Source organism: Haliotis cracherodii, unplaced genomic scaffold (genome assembly GCF_022045235.1).
Source record: "Haliotis cracherodii isolate W230 unplaced genomic scaffold, xgHalCrac1.p SCAF_13, whole genome shotgun sequence".
Lineage (NCBI taxonomy): Eukaryota > Metazoa > Mollusca > Gastropoda > Lepetellida > Haliotidae > Haliotis > Haliotis cracherodii.
Window position 1 is genome coordinate 6520933 of NW_027266268.1, and position 22712 is coordinate 6543644.

The 22712-nt window shown below is 40.2% G+C and overlaps 1 protein-coding gene across 7 annotated transcripts in view; it reads left to right on the top strand.

Moving 5' to 3' along the window:
- LOC139459552 (early estrogen-induced gene 1 protein-like) overlaps window positions 1–22712 on the top strand; it is a 63508-nt gene that overhangs the window by 7893 nt on the left and 32903 nt on the right. For all 7 annotated transcript variants that reach the window (XM_071241088.1, XM_071241089.1, XM_071241090.1 and 4 more), the window contains exon 2: window positions 16449–16569. In XM_071241088.1, coding sequence (XP_071097189.1) covers window positions 16449–16569 — 121 coding nt within the window. The remainder of the gene's footprint in view (window positions 1–16448; window positions 16570–22712) is intronic.

Sequence of the window (22712 nt, forward strand, 5' to 3'; positions counted from 1 at the left end):
TGTCATAACGTTATGAAGTGCAGCAGTCAGATGTACACATTTCGACAAAATGAAACAATTTGGATATATTTCGGCCAAATCCAATTGTTTTAATTTTTGGAAAAGGTTCCAAATCGCAAGAGGTCCACAGATATGGAAACTGATCACGCTAAACATGCTAAGCTAGTGTCCTCGCTATATTGTTTTGCAATTTATATCTCCAAAGTTTCCAAAACTTGTAAAATGCCTTAGCTACGTCACAGTTGGACACTGATGAATGAATAATTTGGAAAATACTGGTATTCTGTGTTTTCCAAAATCTGCACATTTTCAAACTCTTGGAATTTGCTGATCATGTTTTATGTCTACATTTCCATGTCACTGTCATGTAACCTCAGCTCTGTTTGTACCCTCTCATAAACATTAAGTTAGTCCTGTTGTTATGCCATCTAGTTTTAAAACATGTTCATTGTATTGCAGGATTTGTGTTGACATCTGTTACATTAACTTTCATAAAAATTTAATGAAATATTGTTTACATTAATTTTTGCAAAAGGGAACTGGTTGGCAAATCGCACCAACTCACTGTTATTTGCAGCAATCACAATCAGATTACCATGATTACCGCTATTGATGCCTTGAAATGAACCTTTGTTGTCCGAGAATGGATACATGTATCTTAAATGTCATACTTTGACTTGTACATGTTGTAATAAAAATAAGCAAAGTTGTCATTTGACAATTGTATATCAATGATTCTGTATACACTAGAAATAGCAAATTGCAGGATTCCTTCATGTAGTGATTCCTGATTGGTTGATCTTAAACATTGACTCGTCACTCGTGTTTCCCAAACAGGTTAAATCTTGTAATTGGGGAAGGTACAGCATCTCAGATTTTATATATGAAGTCCAAGGGATTGTATGATATTTAAACCTGCATCCCTGGAATATGACCTCGGGATAGACACTGGAGATGTATAAGACATGTCTTTTCTTGACTGCATAGTCTTGTCATTCAAACCCTGAAACAAATATATACAATACAGCCATGCAAGTTTAATATTTGTCAAGTGTATATTACTGAAGCATCTGAAAATGAAGAGAGTCTCTGGGCTCCTTTTTAATATATTCATAACTATAATTAAACAGCTGTTTGTATCCGTAACATATGTCCATTTCAGAGATTGGATGTTAGTCAAAGGTAGGCCAGGAATTGAATATTGACAAATGTTCAGCAGTCTATTGAAATATTGATATCCAGACCACAGCTTTCCAGAGGTTACTGGTAAAATTAGGAATGCATGAAAGGCCACCATCTCCATGGTGTATGACAACCATAACAATGTCCTTATTAAACATGTTAAACATCAAGTCATGTATATTTTGTGTAATATTGTTGGTTGTCTCTCAGTGCTCTTATGTCAAGCAAACTTGTGCTCCAAACCCACATAAATCTCACCTTTTGAAAAATTCAAAACCTGTTTTTGAAATTCCTGCTTTTTTAAGAAGTATGTACATAGCCAAGCAAGAGGTAAACAATGGTGAAAAGGACAAATTATTACCTCAACTTGACATGAGCTTATGTCTAGGATCTGAAAGATGTCCATTAGGCTTGCTAGAACTGAATTTTCCTCCTCAGAGCCACTGAACTGTGAAAGAAGGAACAAATACAACATTGAACAGGTCAATATCCTTTTTCAAAGACCTCGCTACAGCACAGAGTTTTCAGTGTAAAAACTTCTAAAGGACTGCACCTAAGCATATTTTGGCATATGCAGCTCTCTTGCCATAGTCTTTTTGCTTAAAACCATTGGACATATGTTCAAATTCTCAGGGTTTGATATAGATTCTTTTCCTCTATAATATTCTATACACTCAGGGTTCGAAATTCCATATGTTACACTGGTGAAATCACAATAGCACTGTTAATATCTGGTCCTTGTGCCTGGAGGGCACACTTAGAAATTATACTTTATTAGCCCAAATCTTTAATATATTGAGTGATAATTGTTCTTTGCAACATCACCCAGTCTGAGGATTTTAAAACAGACAAGGGTTTCTCAATTTTACTGGAAAGGAAGGGCAGGCTACCTCATGGTGAAATGACATTTGCCAAATTTGAAGATGGACTAAAAAGATTCTTCTCATTGGCACACTGACATTCTAAAGGGCACATCTATACATGGTTATGAGTGCCTGTGGCACAAATCCCATTTCTATCCCTGAATTTTAACAAGCATGGAAATGATAAATGGGATAATGTAAAGGGCAAAAGGAGATTTTCTGAAGTTCCAACTGACCATGGTAACGCTTGACAGATTTCTGGGAATGTTTAAGATGAATCAGAAGTTTCTAAAAGTTTTTAAAGTATTATAAAAAGGCCAGTATGAACATGTTTAGGAGAGCTAGAAGAGTACATGTGTATTGTGTTTTGTTTCCACGAGGGTGTTTGAAATGAGTAGACCTGTACACCATGACAAGTGAACACTTTAGCTACTGGGCAACCCTGCAGGCACGGTAATGGGTTATTTTTTCAGACAAACAGTCTGATATCGAGGACTTCCTTTAAACCAAGCTAATTAGATCTTTGGATCATGACAAGCTGTCTAATGTATTTTATATTTGTTTGTTTGTTATTTAACAATATTCCAGCTATATAACAGGACCTGTAAATAATCGAGTCAACACCAGACAAATTCAATATAGTGATCGATATTGTGAGCAACTATCCGCGCCCTCAAGGTACAAGGACGCACTAACAAACAAGTCGCCAATCCTGACCACCCGATCCAATTGGTCACCTCTTGCAGTGGGATTTACTGACCCAGAATCCCCATGAGAGTATTTGATGTTGATGTAGTCAAAAACTGAAACAGATTCATATTGTATACTACTTAAAAGAAGTAGAAAACCACCAGATTCTTTCATATTTCTGTCATTAAATGACAGATTAACTATGGTAATTTGAAAGAATCGGGTGTTCTTTAACTTCTTTTGAGTAGTATATCGTCTATTCTTTCACTGATGGATAAGATTTAGTAGATTGTTGTGATGCACATTGAGAAAACAGACTATTCCTGTTGCTGGGTGTACCTGGATTGTATGTAAGAGATTACGCCTTCTGTCAGGTCACCGCGACCTGGATTACCTGAAGATTTCACTGTCAAAGTGTCATTTGTCAGGTTTGCAACATTTACCTGGGGTTTAACAAGGTTTTCTCTCAGAGGCTGATCGTTGTCCCATGGGCCGTCATTATGAACATTCCAGTGTATGTTGCCACATCAGTTTCGAGAATATTACTTTAATTTAATGGATTGTTTTACATTAGCATGATTAGTAGATTTGATGTATTGACAGCCTCTGAATTTAACAAAATAGGGGTTAAAAAAATCATTGTTTTGGACAAACAAACCACTGCATCGCTAATGCTTATGTCCCAAATTCCCTACCAGGGACTATTGTTTGAAAATCCTAGATAATTTCCTGTATCAAGAGCAACTGGGAATTACATTCCCCATGGGCTGATATTTGGTAAGTACTGTAAAACGTGCAAAAAGATTTTGAGAAATGCTAATTTATATATTGGTACTTCAGGGGGTAGATTTAATATCAAATTTGTACGTAGCCAGCAGGGCTTGCTCCTTTTAAAAGTTACTGGCCCTTCTCCAAACTTACTGGCCTACAACTAAATAATGGAGGCTGCAAAGCGGCCAAACCTCAAGTCGTGTAGCCACCTAGAGGGGCGCCAGAAATGTTTAGGACTCCTCACCCCTAAAACTCCTTTGAGAAACGCCCGCACTCTGAGATTAAATCTTGACGTCCATTTGCTAATATGGACCGGACTATGGACTATTACAAACATCCTGGAGGACCCAAGAACACCCTGGACATGTGTACACTGCTTATCTTCTGCATCATGTGCATATGGCCAGTCATCTGTGTAACAACAGGAAAAACCTGCGCTGCGTTCGTGTCTCAGCACTCGGCATTGTTAAGTTTGGTCGTTTATTCAGTAGATGTAATATGTTATGAAAAAAGATTCTATCTTTGAGGAAAATTTCTACAAATCATATTGCCACAGGCATTATGTCAGATTCCTGCATACATTTCAAGGCTGAGAGGTAATCATTTCTCTTGTTCACATGTTGTTGGGCTGCTAGGGTGAAGCATGTGAAGTGAAGCACAAGGAAGCAGGGTAAAGTGTACTGTAAAGAGATGCTTACAAGAAATGAGAGTTTACAAAATGTCCAATCATCTAGAGAGCATATGATAAAAGCCAAGGTCAGACTAGGAACAACGGTTATTGTTATCATCCTAATATTGAAGAGGTCAAGTATTTTGTTATGCAATCCACCGACTCTCCTCAGGAAGGAAGCAGATGTCCAGAAGAATTCCTTGAAGCCTGGACATCTGGCATAGTATTGCTAGTGTCCCCAGTCTAGTTGCGAAGACGGTGATGGTACTTGACAATGGGGATATGGCCTCAAGGAGCCCACGACTACCTATAACTTCCATCTTCCCCTGGGGATTCAGAGAATAGAACTGGTTCCCCAGTAACCTCTGCCTGTTGTCAGCCAACTAGGCCTGGTGGCTTGGTTGATTCTGTATCATTGCATCCCAACTCATCTTCCTGAGACAAGGGAGTTACCTCACTATAAAAGTCCAGTTTCCACCCTTGCCGAACTAGGCTGGTATTATGGAGTTACATTTTGGCTGGACTAACAAGTCAATGCATAGTCCAATCAAAATCGCGCACTGAAATCGAAATCCGGTTCGTAAACTGTTGTGCAGATTTCGGTCGATTGCAGGATTTGCAAAGCATGTGCACCGCAAACTCGTTGTCAGCAGATATTTTCCAAATCTTTTCATGTTTTTAATCAAGGTGCTCACGTGATTTGATGCATTTCGCGATGTAGGACTCGTTTTTATCACAATATAGATCTTGATTAACGATCAGATCGTTCTGATCGTGCGCAACCATTTTGTGTGAAGCAAACGCAAGTGATACGAGAGGCTTAGAAGGGACATAACTGGTAATAGTCACTGGTAGCGCTACGATTGAGCCCAGTAATTCCAGCCTAGTTCGGCAAGGGTGGAAACTGGACTTTTAAAGTCAGTTAACTCTCTTGCCTCGGGAAGATGATCCAACTAGGCCTGGTGACTTTGTTGATTGTGTATCATCACACCCCTACTAGACTTGGTTTTTTCTGTCTCATGGCTTGGCGACTTGCTTGATTGCATGTTATAAGGGATGTTGTTCATGCTTGTCATAACCCATTAATATGCTGAGATAAGGATGTGTGGTTTCAGTGTGTGGCCTGGCACGCTAAGTTGTGCAATTGTGATTTAAGTTAGTGTTAACTCTACATGGAAATACATGACATGTCCATGATAGCTACAAGAGATCCCAATTCCTAAGGGCACACACCTAGACATCCTTATTAGTGCCCGGTGACAGAAAATACATCCTTTCTCATTATGAGCTAAGCTGAATCTAAAGTTTTGGCAGATGCATTTTTTTCGGAATAGCATGATTTACCTGAATAATGGCTGACATAGTCTTTTCATTTTTTTAACACAATAAATCTAAACCGTGTCAATAAACATGGTGATAAAACATCAATATGACTTTCCAGATGTGTGTTAACAAGGATAGTGGTTATGTGATACCACTGGTGTATATGACTCATAACATCTGTCAGTGTCAGCATATCACACAAGCTGCTGGTTGGGATTGGTGCATTTCATATATATTTCATACGGTCAGCGTGGTAATATTTCATTTGACATTTAATATTTCAGTTGGGATGAAAAGACACTGCAGGGAAATCTCTTTTATTGGAACCCCATTAACTCGGGTGATGGGTTATCATATAAGTCTGTCATACAGACCCTGAAACAAATATGTCCAATACAACCCATGTGAGTCTATAATATTTAGCAAGTCAGAGACAGACAGGGAGTGTGAGGCAGACTAGTTAGATGTCTCAGGGTCTCTAGTTACAGAGTGAGTGAATGATGTTTGATGACAGTGTGAACATAATTCCAGAGCTACATCAGGCTGGTAGGTATGGGCAAGGCAAACCAGTGATTGACAGCATGAAGGTATGGTCCAAACTGTACAGGTACAATAACACAGAGTCTGACTGCAAGACGACACATTGTTACCACATGTAGCTCATTTGGTCAGGCAGACTGGAGTAGTGGATAGAGCATCTGCCCCGAGAGTGGAAGGTTAATGGTTTGATCCCTGGCCCCAGACGTTTAAAGATGGTACTTCTTGTTACCCTGCCTGGATCAAGGCATTAAGAGGATAAAACATGGAGTCATTATGATGTGTCTGAAGGGTATCCATGTTAAACTGAGACAAGGTATCCCAGTTGGCTGGCCCATGTAAAACCGACATTAATCCGCACGCACGCACTCACGCACCCTGCATGTCGCTATATAAGTGCAAGCATGTCACCTCATTTGACTGGCTCTTACCACAAGTTTGGTGGGGTCCAGAGAACGTCTGATAAGCAGTTGTTTGCTCAGACCCACCCACTCACACATTCAACAAGCAGTGTGTCTCTGTGGGACAAGCCTTATACGCCTTATACCACATGCGCAGGCACTGATTGATCGATCAGCAATCAATGATTAATCCTATCAAGAGGTCAAGAAATCAGCTTGGATTAGTTGTTGTTGTCTATCTCTCTCTGATGGTTGCTGTGCTTGGAGAACTCATTCAGGAGATTTGCAGCAGGTACTGTCACCTTGCCCTGCACTTTTATGCAGGAGAGCTGCTGAAATATGGTGCTTGTTGTAGCCCTGCCTGACACTCTGCTTTAAGGGAATCAGACATGGATTGGTTGGTTTGTAGTCAATATGACACCACCAACACACGCACACCACCAACACACGCACACCACCAACACACACACACACACCAACAAACACACACCACCAACACACACACACACCAACCAACACACACACACCAACACACACCACCAACACACACACACACACACACACACACACACACACACACACACACACACACACACACACCACCACCACCACCACCACACACACACACACACACACACACACACACACACACCACCACCACCACCACCACCACACACACACACACACACACACACACACACACACACACACACACACACACACACACACACACACACACACACACCACCACCAGCACACCACACACACGTTCATGTACATCACTATATAAGTGCAATAATCTTGAACACTGAACCCCGCTTTATCACTCGAGTCACACACCGACTCCAACCCCAAACCCACAACACGTTTTCCAAATAAAATCCCATGTCCACAGCCCTGCTCGGGCCAGATGTCATATCCAGGGTTAACTGCCTGCCCATTATCTCTGGCCATTAGTATTCTCCACAGACTGGTCTTTCAAGTCCCTATCTCATCTGTTATGAAGCAACCTCCCAGCTTTGAACTCTGAGTAGTAGAGACGGCAGAGGATAGGCAACATATTTCTTCCTAAACTGACTGACTCCTTGACCAGTCCCCCTGATGAGGGACACGTCTATCTGGCATGCTGCAAGCTCGAGCTGCCAAGAGTATCTCCAGCCACAGCATGGCTATAGAAGTTAAAGAGGGGTTACATGCTTGGAAAATAGCCAGCCAGTCAGATTAATTCCAGGAGTCTAACACCACTTTGTTTGTTTACTCAAATACATTTATCAGTTTTACAGTTAGACTGCTTTAATTACATCAATACAGTTTCCAGCTTCAGTTTCCACAAAGCTCTAATGACTGTCTGGACCTACACTGTGTATGAGTGCCCGAGCTTGGACCCCTGAAGATCCGGAGTAGAATAGGTCTTCAGCAACCCATGCTTGCTGTAAAAGGCGACTATGCTTGTCGTAAGAGGCGACAAATGGGATTGGGTGGTCATTGTTGGCTGACTTGGTTGAAGCATGTCATCGATCCCAATTGTGTAGATTGATGCTAATGATGTCAATCACTGGATTATCTGGTCCAGACCAGAGGCCCCTCTGTAATTGGTGCTGTTCTAACATGTCTAATATGCCATTTGTGGGACTGATGGTCCTTTCTTGATTTCAACATGTATATCTTCATTCTGTTATGGGGGGCACGGGTGGCCCAGTCGTCTAAGGCGCCGCGATTCGCTGTGCAGAGTTGCGTCCCTTAGGCACGCCAGAAACCTATGATTGTGGGTACGAATCCCGGTTCGCCCCGATTATGTTTCTAGGTTTGTCAGCACCATACTCGTGCTCGTGGGTTTCACCGAAGTGGTAAACGTCTGAGACCTGCATCACTTCGGGCTTTCCTCCCACATTAAGCTGACACGCCGTGATATAACTGGAATACTGTTAAAAGCGGCGTTAAACCAAACTCACTCACTCACTCACTCATTCTGTTATGATAAATATGAATATGTTAAATACCCTCGACTTATTACTTTGTATAAGCTAACAAAGCTCAGTTTGGAAAGTGAAAGAACTCTCACCATCTCTTGTATCATCAGGCACAGCATTACTCTCCCACCTGTGTATATTTTGATTGGGTGTCATTTGTATCAGACTTAATATGGTCATGTCAGTGAATTAGTGCAGGGCTGTTCTTAATTTCCTCCATTAGTGTTTGAATCGAGGGACCCTTTAAATATCTAGCTTTCAAAGGGGGCCCAGTCGTCTAAGGTGGTGTAATTCACTGTGCAGAGCTGCGTGGATAAGGCGTGCTAGATCATGGGTTTGAATCATGGTTCGCCCGTAGGTTTCTCAGCACCATGCATGGTCATGCTCGTGGATTTCACCAAAGTGGTAAACGTCAGACCTGCATCACTTGGGGCTTACCTCCCAAGGCTGACAGACCGTGATATAACTGGAATACTGTTCAAAGCGACTTTAAACCCGACTGACACTCACCCACTCACTTAATCTCGAACATATTTTCATCTGTTTCTGTCAGAAACTATTTTCTGTTCCACCACTCTCTTTTAGCACTGATATTGATCACAACACAGCCCCTGTTTTGAAAAGCAATTTGTTAGCGTTATCTCAAATGTCTTCCATTTTAGAATAAAACCTCTGGAAGAAATCCGAACCAATTCCCTCCAGTATTGTTAGTTTTGATTAGAGCTATTTCTGAATGTTGACACAAACATAATTGCAAAAATATTGACCAAGCAGTAATGGTGGTAATAGGGTGGTTGTGTTTGTAATCATGGTAATAGTGTCTGGGTAAATTGTATGCGTGTTGGATGTACTGTGCATGGAACATTGTGTGCAGCACTGAAAGTCAACAGACAAAAGCACAAAGTTTGGACGAAGATGCCTCCATTATAACACTATCAAGAAAGCTTATAAGCCATTTGAAATGATGTTTTCCTGTCAACTAAAAAGTGGCACATCAGCATTTGAGGAGAAATTGAAATGATAAGTGGAAATGTAAATGATAGTTATATTTATGAAGAGCCTGTGTGAATAGAAAAATGTCTTTTGATGAGAAAAATTCATGAAGACGTCCATTAACTCTTTTTAAGAATGGTACAAAACATGGTTGATGTTTGTATGTTTTGGATAAAGGACTAATGTTATGTAGTTTGGACTACGATCAGTCCAGTTTGCAATCCTTGTCAAGTCCCTCAAACACCACTTTGTCTGCGAACTCAAATTATATGATGAAGAACAATCTTGCTGTAACTCTCATTACGTAGATACAGTGTGTTATTGTCACACATCAAGTACAACGTCTAGACTTGGCTTGAGATGGGCACAGGAGCATGAGGGCCTTGTAAGTAATACGAAGTCTCACATGGGTTAGGAACTGTTAGGGGAGAAAGAGGTAATGTTTATTTGAGCGTCAGACTGCAGTAAATGTAATACAAGACAAAGACAAGCCAACAAGCAGCGCTTATGAGACACTGTATCTACTGCTATAAAGTACACATGCACGCACGCACACACGCACACACACACACACAAACACCAGAAATACATAAATATTAATGTAATTAGTATTTTATTTTAGTTGATAGTTTATTGGATAAGCAAGGATATACTGATATAATCTAGTAACATAAATTGCATCATTGTTCAAGTCACAAATAACAAGTACAGTACAGTACAGTTTCCACTATTATACAATTTAAAGACTAGTGCTATTACTTATACATGTAATAGTTTTTTGATAAAAGATAATTTCAAATGCTTTTGGCTACCAACACTTTTGGCTTGACTTATTAATTTCACCACTAGCTACCTAGAAAAAGATTCTTGGAGCCATATGGCACTTGGTAAAAATTTAAAATTTGAGGCCTGTAGTATTGATTACTCTCATTCATTGTTCTTTTTAGGTTAATACTGGTGATTAACATACACCCCATCCCCACCCACCATCTACATGCTTGCACACAGTCCCACCGCAAAGCAACACACACATATACACAGACTGATTATCTCTCTCTCTCTCTCTCTCTCTCTCTCTCTCTCTCTCTCTCTCTCTCTCTCTCTCTCTCTCTCTCTTTCAACAGTTTGGTTAGGCCAAACTGCCACTCAGCTAATCAGTTCGGGGGTTTATCTACATTTCTTTACTAAGTGCCCCTGACTAGTAATTCGTGCAAATGAATCGTTATTTGGGTCCAATATTGGCCTCTGAGCAGGTCTAGATAATCCCTGCAGTTACCGTTTCTTATCACGACATGGCTGCATGTAAGTGGGAGAGACAGACAGGCCAGGAATACCACAGTGTCCATGGAGTACAACATGCCAGCAGGGGAAGGGTGTTCAGTTAACAATTTCACCTTGCGTTGTTGTATATGTTTTTTTATCTGGTTTGTCTTCTGTCAAAGAGAATATTGTGCTTAATCAGTGATCGTTACAAGAGGTGTGGGGGTCCAACATTAATGAACCCGAGATTCGTAGCTTTGTTTTATTCCAGTTAAAGTGTTCAGTGTACCTGGTTACACAAAACATTGCCCATGATTCTGGTTAGAATTGGGGGCACGGGTGTCCCAGTCGTCTAAGGCGCCGCGATTCGCTGTGCAGAGTTGCGTCCCTTGGTCACGCCAGAAACCTATGATTGTGGGTTCGAATCCCGGTTCGCCCCGATTATGTTTCTAGGTTTGTCAGCACCATACCCATGCTCGTGGGTTTCACCGAAGTGGTAAACGTCTGAGACCTGCATCACTTAGAGCTTTCCTCCAAAATTAAGCTGACACACCGTGATATAACTGGAATACTGTTAAAAGCGGCGTTAAACCCAACTCACTCACTCTGGTTAGAATTTGTTTTCAGCAACCAATGTTTGTCGTAAGAGGCTCCCCCACAACACCCCATCACAACCACACCACCACCCCCTCCTCCCTCCTTCTTCCACACCCCCTCAACACACCCACACCCACACCCACACCCACACACACACACACACACACACACACACACATGAAAAAGATGTGGGTTAGAACTGGTCTTCAGCAACCCATGAGTGTCATAAGAGGCTCCACCCCGTCCCACCACACTGTACCCCTCCTAAGCCCTCCACACATCCCAACCACCCTCCCCTTTCATTAATGTGACCTTGATTTACTAGTATTTGTCTGGTTGTCCAGCACATTTGTTGAACCCTGAGCACTGTATACTCTGATACGACCCCCCCCCCCCCCCCCGTGGCAGTGGGGTAGTCTAGTGGTTAAAGTATTTCCTCTTCACACTGAGGCCTGGGTTCGATTTCCCACATGGGTCCAAAATGAGCTACTAGGTGGATACGACCAATGGTGAAATATTTAACTAGACATGTTGCTGGCTTCTAACAAATCTAATACTGCTTGCGAGTTAAGTGATATCAATTGTATTTAACAGACAAAATCCATTCATTCTATATCTGCTTGAATAGCTTTGCAAGATAACCAACAAAACCTTCCTAAAATGCATAGCATAATGCTATCCTCTAGGGGAGAATGGGATTTATTGTTTAGTTGTGGTATAATATGATATGGTGGGGCATATTGTCGACAGATCAATAGTTATGAATGCATGTGTGCTGGCTGTGTGGCAGGACGATTAGATTGACATTGTACATGGTCGAGCGTCAACATGGTCAATTTTCTATTTGTGATTGAAGGTCAAGGTCCCCAGTATCCCATGCTTGTTATTTTAGCTGACTGACATAAGGATATATGGTTAGTACAGTGTTTGGCCTCACAGTGCCAATGTGACAGTCTTTGTTGTTCGTGCTGTCAATCATAGGTTTGCCTACTTGAGACTTAACTATTTACAGGTCACTGTGATGGCCAATGTTGCTCATGCTGTCAACCACTGGTTAGCCTGGTCAAGACTGTTAACGGAGAAGAGGGCTGGGATTTTTGTTTGAGACATATGTATATTCAGTCAAAGCTTCCAAATAATTCAAATGGTTGCCTCCTTCATTTGTCCTTGGACATATTGGAGCTTTTGTTGCTTTTTTAGAGCCTTTTTAATGAGTTGGTCTTATTACATTTTTGTTTTTATTTTTTTAAAAAGAAGTGTGATCAGAAGAACAAGTCTGTTATTTCCTCTGGCCTAATGTGGTTAGCACAGTAAATGCCACTTGATATATAAACTGTAATCAATCCGTGAGTTACTGGAAGGGTCAGGCTAGTTATGGAGGCTGCAGCCAGCAGGTGACCTGTGTGCAGTTCTATGTTCATACAAATATCAAGTACTGCAATCAAATGAAAATATGGAAGTAAAAGATTGCTTGATTTAAGCTGTAATAGTCTCTGAAACGCAATACTATTCAGTTATAACTTATATTAATAGTTGTTTATGAATCTTGTTGTAAGCAAATGTATTTGAAATAGAAATAATGACAAACATGCCCTTGATCTTGTTAAATGTACACTGGCTTCCATCCAAAACAGAATATACTTCAAAGTGATGTCTTTCACTTATCAAAGCGTGAATGGCATATCATCTGGTTCTTCATGTGACCTTGTGAAAGAGTACCGCCAGCAATAGCTCTAGGTCAAGTTCTCCACACAAGCTTGAAGTTCACGAGTCCCAATTGAAAACGCTTGTATGTCAGTCATGTTCGCTCAAGTAGCTGAACATCATAGAAATACTCGTCTGTGGAGCTGAAGTCATCTTCCCAGATGCATGGGTGGCCAAGTCATCTAAGGTGCCGCAATTAGCTGTGCCGAGTTGCGTCCCTTGGGCACACCAGAAACTTGATGATCGTGGGTTTGAATCCTGGTTCGCCTCGATTATGTTTCTAGGTTTGTCAGCACCATACCCATGTGCATGGGTTTCACAAAGTGGTAAACGTTTAAGACCTGCATCACTCCCACATCAAGCTGGGATACTGTTCAAACTCGAAGTGGCCTTAAACCCAATTAACCCACTCATCCACTCCTCACCTTCACCTGTACAGGTCAAGTACCAGCTCAGACCCATCTCTTCATCTGACTCATGCTGTCTGTTGAGCAAACGTTTGAATGGATAACATTTACACATTTGTGCATGGAGTGTTTGTTATGCAGACGTCATCCTTTATTATTATATGCTTCCGTTGCTACATGGTGGAGATCTTGCTGATGTGCCTCTAATTTTTAACTCACTCAATCAAGAGTTGCTGATGCACCTCTAATTTTTAATTCATTCAATCAAGAGTTGCTCATGTGCCCATAATTTTTAACTTACTCAATCAAGAGTTGATGATTCACCTCTAATTTTTAATTCATTCAATCAAGAGTTGCTGATGTGCCCATAATTTTTAACTTACTCAATCAAGAGTTGATGATTCACCTCTAATTTTTAATTCATTCAATCAAGAGTTGCTGATGTGCCTCTGATTGTTAACTCACTCAATCAAGGGTTGCTGATGTGCCTCTAATGTTTAACTCACTCAATCAAGGATTGCTGATGTGCCTCTAATCAAGCTAATGTTTATCTCACTCAATCAAGAGTTGCTGATGTGCCTCTAATGTTTAACTCACTCAATCAAGGGTTGCTGATGTGCCTCTAATGTTTAACTCACTCAATCAAGGGTTGCTGATGTGCCTCTAATGTTTAACTCACTCAATCAAGAGTTGCTGATGTGCCTCTAATGTTTAACTTACTCAATCAAGGGTTGCTGATGTGCCTCTAATTTTTAACTTACTCAATCAAGGGTTGCTGATGTGCCTCTAATTCTTAACTCACTCAATCAAGAGTTGCTGATGTGCCTCTAATTCTTAACTCACTCAATCACTCACACTCTCTTGGTTAGCACCACCATGCTTGTGGGTTCCACTACCATGATTGCATCTGACCGACAATGATTGAAATACTGTTCAAGTGGAGTTTACCAATATGCTCACAGCATGTTCAAGATTAGTGTGTGAATGTTTCATGAACCTGAATAGCAGATTTATCTGAAATATCTGTGATTGTTATCTATGACCCCAGTTCTCATTGTTTTATTTGATCTCATTCATCCAACAGTCACATCACAAGTTTTCGTTGTCACAATGATGAGCTACTTGAACTTTGATCAAGTATCTCAAAACTTGTTACAACATGGTGGCAGTGCAGAATTTGTCAAATGTGAACAAAGTTGTTATGTTATTGAATACTATGTAGATCACTCAGTCATACGAGCAGTTCCTGACGTCTTGTACTTGTAAATTGTATTTTTGTACTATGTAGTAACGATCATTGATTATTAATACATACTGCAGTTATTGATGATGTTTGTGTAAACATGGTAAACATGGTAACGAAGGTTACTATCTTTTTTAAAAGTCAGCAGTAGTAACTTAGTTATGATTGTGATGAAGATAATAAAGATTATTACCATAACTGCTGTAGTTACCAATAGTGATGACGACAGTGATTATTATGATGAGAATATACATGATCAGGGTGTGTATTGGCAAAAAAATATTGTATAGCGACTCATGGTCGTTGGTTAGGGTACAATAAAACACTGCAGGTTGGTTTATTCTCCCTGCAGTGTTTTATTGTATGATAATTTGTCAAAATATGTATTGAAGCAAGGTCGCCAGTTTGAAGCTGGTATTGTAATTATGGTAAAGCATGAGAAAGCTGCCTTCTGATTGGCTAATGTCTACTTCTTGTCAGTCATTGGTTGGTCAAAGTTCATGAAAGGTCGTCTGACATGACCCGTAATGGTATGTCCATAGATGTATTTGTAGCCGTTGCAAGAACTTTCTTTACACGTTGATAGGTCTAGTTGTGAACTGGTCTCATTTGATTTTTGGGGATTTTATAGATACCTATTTTTTTAGTTTCCATGGCAACAAGTTTCATATATTTTTCTTGACTAGTATTTACCATTGTGGGGGATATTGATGACTTTGTCCACTTGTTAGTAATAGTGATGATCATGATGATGACAAGGATTATGATGATGATAACATAAATGATAGTAATAGTCTTAATCATGTTAACGATTCCTGATTTTGTTGCAGGCTGTCATCAAACTAATGTGACATTACATCAATGCTGTCACTGATGCATCTCAGTCTATATATTTGTATTTCAGAAGTTTTGTGTTCCTGTCTGACATTAGTTAACAACTGTTAAACCATGGCTCCTTTGTCTTTGACCGTGGTCTAACTAACTGAATTGTTAGTTAAATACCACTTGGCAATAACGGAACTTCTTTTTCCCCCTATCATATTGTCTTGATGATAGAACAATTTCATGAAAAACGTTTGTCGCCAGCGGGATTCGACCGCGAAGCCTGCACTGAAGGCTAACGAATGTAGTCTTCTGCCACGGCGACACGGGAGAAAGGGTGTGAAATTAACGACAAAATATTTACTTATATCACTAATAATATCAGTACCAATTGCTTATCCCTTTATGAACCGTGAAATGTGTTTTATGCAATTTTTATACAGTATGTTACTCTATGCATTCTAGTATTTGTACAGTACTTGTGATTTTGTAACTTTTCGTTCAACAAAACGAACATATAGAAAATAAATTACTATTATCTTGATCAGGGCTATATTTGCTCATAATAGGCCCATCAACATGAGCAAGTAATATTTAGTTGTTTGATAAATGTGCTAGAGTTGGTCCAAAATGAATGGTATACTTGCGCTGTGAGCCTTGTGGTTTAATTAACCATTTCAACGATTAGACACTGGGTCCTCGTGGTCTAACGTATACCTCTCTAATGTCAGACAGGAACACAACTGGAACATGGTGAAGATCCGGGGTAGAAACGGTCTTCAGCAACCCATGCTTGCCGTAAGAGGCGACTAATGGGATCGGGTGGTCAGGCTCGCTGACTTGGTTGATGCATGTCATCGTATCCCAATTGCTGGCTTGATGCTCATGATATCAATCAATGGATTTTTTGGTTCAGACTTGATTATTTACAGACAGCGGTCACATAGCTGGAATATTGCTCAGTGAGGCATTAAACAACAAACAAACAAACATAACAACTGTTCTGTTGTTTCAGGGAGACTGTTCGGAACAACAGTGTCAAGTGGAACTCCAAGTTCCCCTTCACTTGCAAGATGATGGCCAACGCTACAACGGGGCTGCTGGAGTCTTGTATATGTCGGGTGTCTGTACGCATGGTGAGTAGCCATAGATCCACTGCCAAGTTCCCCTTCACACACAAGGATTGCTAATGTCAAAACACGACTGCTAAAACCTTTCATATAGTGTCGAGACAAAAAAAAAAGGGACCATGAATAATGTTGAGATTTTGTTCACAATTTCATAAAAATATCCCCCAAAATATTTTTATTTAGTATATAATGATTCTGATTCATAAAATTATCAGTTGCGATAAATATGTTTTCAGATTTGTGGATTTTCTTGAGCATTTGTTGAGCATTTGAGACTGAAAATAATCAATAACATCTTTAAATCTGAAAACACATAAATTCGACATTGTAAAATATGAATGTTATTAGTAATTTACAGTAGCACTCTCCTGCTAAGTGAGTGAGTTGGGTTTAACACCATTTTTAACAGTATTCCAGTTATATCACAGCGTGTCAGCTACTGTGAGAGGAAAGCCCGAAGTGATGCAGGTCTCAGACGTTTACTACTTCGTTGAAACCGATGAGCACGGGGATGGTACTGACAAACCTAGAAACACTATTGGGGCAACCAGGATTCAAACACACCGTCATAGGTTTTTGGTGTGCCCTGCACCTCAGACGACTGAGCCACCCATGCCCCCTCCTACTATGTTCACAGTTGTGCACTAGACATGACTCTCTAGGATGCTATGATGTCATGATGCTATGGATGACATCACATGCTTAAAAAACTGAACCCACCTGGTTTGAGAATGCCAAGGAAAAACACTAAATCAAAGTTCTAAGAAATATTGATGAAGCTAAAATATATGACAAATGCAGTATCCATTTCACCAAGTCAAACAGCATGGTTTTCCTATTTGTGATCGAGAAAAACTTTTCACGTGCATTGAAAAGTCCAGAATATTTCAGGTTTCAAATCTCCATTTTACAATATATTTCAACCAATCAGATTGCAGCACATATTTCAACCAATCAGATGGATTGCAGCACATATTTCAACCAATCAGATTGCAGCACATATTTCAACCAATCAGATTGCTGCACACATTACCATTTCTTTTAAAAGAAATACACAACACTTTATTCTGTACTGAGCTAAAGCCCATTGATTCTCACATTGTTATAAATAAATATTTGTATTTCAGAATCTCTTCAAAATGATTTTACCTGGTATGAGGTCCTTTAGACCAGGCCCGTGAAGATCCGGGGTAGAATAGGTCTTCAGCAACCCATGCTTGCCGTAAAAGGCAACTATGCTTGTCGTAAGAGGCGACTAACGGGATTGGGTGGTCAGGCTTGGTGACTTGGAAAATGCATGTCATTGATCCCAATTGCGTGGATCAATGCTCATGATGTCAATCACTGGATTGTCTGGTCCAGACTCGTTTATTTACAGACCACTGTTATATAGTTGGAATTTTGCTGAGTGAGGCATTAAACAACAAACCAACCAACCAACCTTTAGACCAGTTTTAAAAAGACCTGTAGCTACCACATCCATTCTAGCCTTGTGCCAAGGCTGTACTGAAGGATTAGTCCAAGTCTGTAGTAATTATATCCTTGTAATAGGCAAGTCTAGATTACCTGAAGGACACCAGTCTGTTATAGGGACAACTTGTTTTTATTATTTCTATAATCTAGGAATTATGATTTAAACTAATGATCATTTCCTTAGAGACTTATGCAAGTCTACATCCAGTCTTCTGTACTTCAAAGTAGACCATGGTGACATGTGTAAACGCTTTTGAACAGATCATATATCCGGAGCTTTGTAGGCAGCAAATGCCTGTGAACTATGGTAATGGTTTTATGAAAAAACAACAAGTGCTGCATGTGTCCCCATAGACTTGCACACGTCTTCAAAGCAATGATTATTGGTTTAATTCATAACTTCAGAGCTCCAGATAACGTTTTGAGCAATTGAGTTTTTACTTTAGCATGTTTAGGGTTTCTATTTTAATTTGGTTATTACATTTTTCATTGGGTAGCCAATATTTTTTCACTCATCTATTCATCACTCTAGTGGGGTTTTCCCAAAATTAGTGAACATTTTAAGATTTAAAAAAAATTGAAATAATGTTTTAGATGCATGTAACTGTTCTTAATATATAGCTTGACTCGGAAAGTAAATTAGCTCGTAATTGTGTTTCAGAAATTAGCTCCTTTGTACTCATGCTGAAAAAGCTTCATTGGGTTACTCACGCGAGGTGTTTTTATACATTTGAGTTTTTTATTTAATGCATGCGTTTCTGTACGCAAGTTAATTAAAAGTACCGTATTCGACGTAATAAGCGCCCGGGGCGCTCTCAAAATTAGAAATAAGGAGCTCTTATTAGAATATTATATTGGTAAATGGTGAACAAGTGCGTATAATACACTAATGAATAAGTCTTGTGTACATTGGTCAATCGGAAGGGGTGCTAATTGGGATTGTTCACTAGCCAATATATTAGCAAATATCGCCGTGGGCGCTTATTACGTTGAATATGGTAATTGGGTTTTGAATAGTTTTGGGGGAATTTTACGCAAATACGCTGCTTATCTGTAACTTCTAAATGATATAAATGATAAGAACAAGCTGTCCCTATAAAAGACTTGTGTCCTTACCCATTATAAGGATATAATTACTATACATCCATGGACATTCAGTACAGACTTGGAGCAAGGCTAGTGGACCCAGTGCAACAACTTAAAGTGGCTGAGTGTAGGAGTATGTGGAGAGGAATAGCAAGCCCAAATATTTACATGCATGGGTTTCATTCACACTACATATTCTGGAAACTGGTTAAGCACACATATTTTTTCAATAAATGTCTTGGTAGGGCTTAGTCATTTAAATACAGCCTATTCAAATTCAGTCATGCAATCAATACTATAGGCCATTGAGAAAACAGTTTGGGTGTAGGGTCGTGAGAATTTTTTGCCATTTTGCACATGGAGTACTATCAATTACTTGACCATGTTGACAGGATCTTCTTGTATAGCAATTAATTTATAACAACTGTGAGCAAGTTTTGCTTGGGAAATGTAAAGCCTTTAATTGTTTATTAGTTTGCTTACAATATGTTTGACCTAAATTTCAATGTAGGTGATCAAATCATTATTTAAAAAAAATTCTTCTTCCAGATTAGTCCTGCTACAAATGAATGACTCATCATGTCAGTCATAGTATTGTTGGTCCAAAATTGATTATTTAGGTTACACTATCATGGACGGAAGACTGCAAAAAAATACTGAATGTAATTGATCTTGTGTTTTTTATGTGGGAGTAAAGATTTTTATTCACCAATTATGAAAAACAATGGTAATAAAATCTTTTTCACCTAATCATGCTAATGGTCAACCAATTTCTTTTCATTAAAAGTCCTTTTATGTATTTTTGCAAATTTCATTTTTGTTGTTGTTGTTGGTCTTGTGACATGTGTGAACCACCTAAAAAATATAAGGCCTATCCATGTTTGTAGAAGTTTGTTACTATGGCTACTGGACAATTCCTTTCTATGAATGGGTGTTGGCTTGTCACTGGTCTCTAGTGCAACCAGCTGTGGAGAGTTGCATCGCCAGTTGTCACAAGCATCTGCTGGTCACTGGTCTTTGTAGTGCAACCAGCTGTGGAGAGTTGCATCGCCAGTTGTCACCAGAAGCTGGTCGCTGGTCTTTGTAGTGCAACCAGCTATGGAGAGTTGTATCGCCAGTTGTCACCAGAAGCTGGTCGCTGATCTTTGTAGTGCAACCAGCTGTGGAGAGTTGCATTGCCAGTTGTCACCAGGATCCGCTGGTCACTGGTCTCTAGTGCAACCAACTGTGGACAGTTGAATCACTAGTCACAAGCATCTGCTGATCATTGGTCCCTAGAGCAACCAACTGTGGAGAGTTGCATCGCCAGTTGTCACCAGGACCTGCTGGTCACTGGTCTTTGTAGTGCAACCAGCTGTGGAGAGTTGCATCGCTTGTTGTCACCAGGATCTGATGCTTGTGAGTTTCAGCTTGTGGTACCTCAGATTCTTGGCCTGTCAGTGTCAGTCTGCATCACATTCAACTTTCCCGCCTTGTTGTAAAATAAATTGTATCTGGCCGTGTCTGAATGTCTGTTGCACTGTGTCCATAACAACAGGCTTGAGCTTATGGGGAGCTAAGTTTAGCAATAGTCTCTCATACAGCTGTTAAAAAAAATATCCGTAACACCTACCAAGCAAGTCGTCAGTTCTTTGGCAAGACTATAAGAGGAAGAGAATCTTGGGTCTCCTTTCTGTAATATATTAAAGACAATTAAACAAAAAGAAAAACTCATAATATTTTTAATTCAGAGCCAATCCTACTTATTGAAAGTATCCAATACTCATGTCCTGACTCACCACCCTTGCTGTGAGGTTCAAGGTCATGCAGACAGAGTGAGGCCTGTCCCACACAATACGCATCTCCCTACTGACATGGTGACAATAGAGATGGAGATTCCGAGGATGTTTCCACACCATCTATCACCTAGTAGCTGACACTGACCAGTCACCTACTTATCTGGGGACAATAACATGACAGAAGGTCAAATTTATGGGATTTTGTAACATATACATGTACATTCCTTGTTGGGACTTGAAAAGTTTTGAATCTTTAGATGGGATTGTTTGTCTTATACAGATGGCAAAGGGATGCTGAGGCAGATTAACCTCTTGATGCAGTGTGTAGTCATGAGTAGTGTTTAAAAGTGGAATTGTTTGGTTATTCAAATCTTCACTGTTCCCTAAATAGGTATTTTTAGTGCATATATTCCCCAGAATAGGTCTGAAAACCTTAACTTGGTGTATCTTTTTAACTGTCGTACTGTCGGGATTTTTATGCAGATATTCCCCACAATAGGCCCTGAGTCCATACTTGTCTCCCTGTGGGTATTCTAGGGTAGAATAGGTCACCATGTCTTGGATTGGTTGGTTACAATGTGTGACCTGGAGAATTGGTTGTTTACAATGTGTGACCTGGAGAATTGGTTGGTTACAGTGTGTGACCTGGAAGATTGGTTGGTTACAGTGTGTGACCTGGATGATTGGTTGGATACAGTGTGTGACCTAGAGGATTGGTTGATTACAATGTGTGACCTAGAGGATTGGTTGGTTCCAGTGTGTGACCTGGATGATTGGTTGATTACAGTGTGTGACCTGGATAATTGGTTGGTTACAGTGTGTGACCTGGATAATTGGTTGGTTACAGTGTGTGACCTAGAGGATTGGTTGGTTCCAGTGTGTGACCTGGATGATTGGTTGATTACAGTGTGTGACCTGGATAATTGGTTGGTTACAGTGTGTGATCTGGAAGATCGGTTGGTTACAGTGTGTGTGACCTGGATGATTGGTTGATTACAGTGTGTGACCTGAATAATTGGTTGGTTACAGTGTGTGATCTGGAAGATTGGTTGGTTACAGTGTGTGTGACCTGGATGATTGGTTGATTACAGTGTGTGACCTGGATAATTGGTCGGTTACAATGTGTGTGATCTAGAAGATTGGTTGATTACAGTGTGTGACCTGGATAATTGGTTGGTTACAGTGTGTGATCTGGAAGATTGGTTGGTTACAGCGTGTGTGACATAGAGGATTGGTTGGTTACAGTGTGTGATCTGGATAATTGGTTGGTAACAATGTGTGTGATCTAGAAGATTGGTTGATTACAGTGTGTGACCTGGATAATTGGTTGGTTACAGTGTGTGACCTGGAGGATTGGTTGGTTACAGTGTGTGACCTGGATAATTGGTTGGTTACAATGTGTGACCTAGAGGATTGGTTGGTTCCAGTGTGTGACCTGGAGGATTGGTTGGTTACAGTGTGTGACCTGGATAATTGGTTGGTTACAGTGTGTGACCTAGAGGATTGGTTGGTTACAGTGTGTGACCTGGATGATTGGTCGGTTACAGTGTGTGACCTAGAGGATTGGTTGGTTCCAGTGTGTGACCTGGATGATTGGTTGATTACAGTGTGTGACCTGGAGGATTGGTTGGTTCCAGTGTGTGACCTGGATAATTGGTCGGTTACAGTGTGTGACCTGGAGGATTGGTTGGTTACAGTGTGTGACCTGGATAATTGGTTGGTTACAATGTGTGACCTAGAGGATTGGTTGGTTCCAGTGTGTGACCTGGATAATTGGTCGGTTACAGTGTGTGACCTGGAGGATTGGTTGGT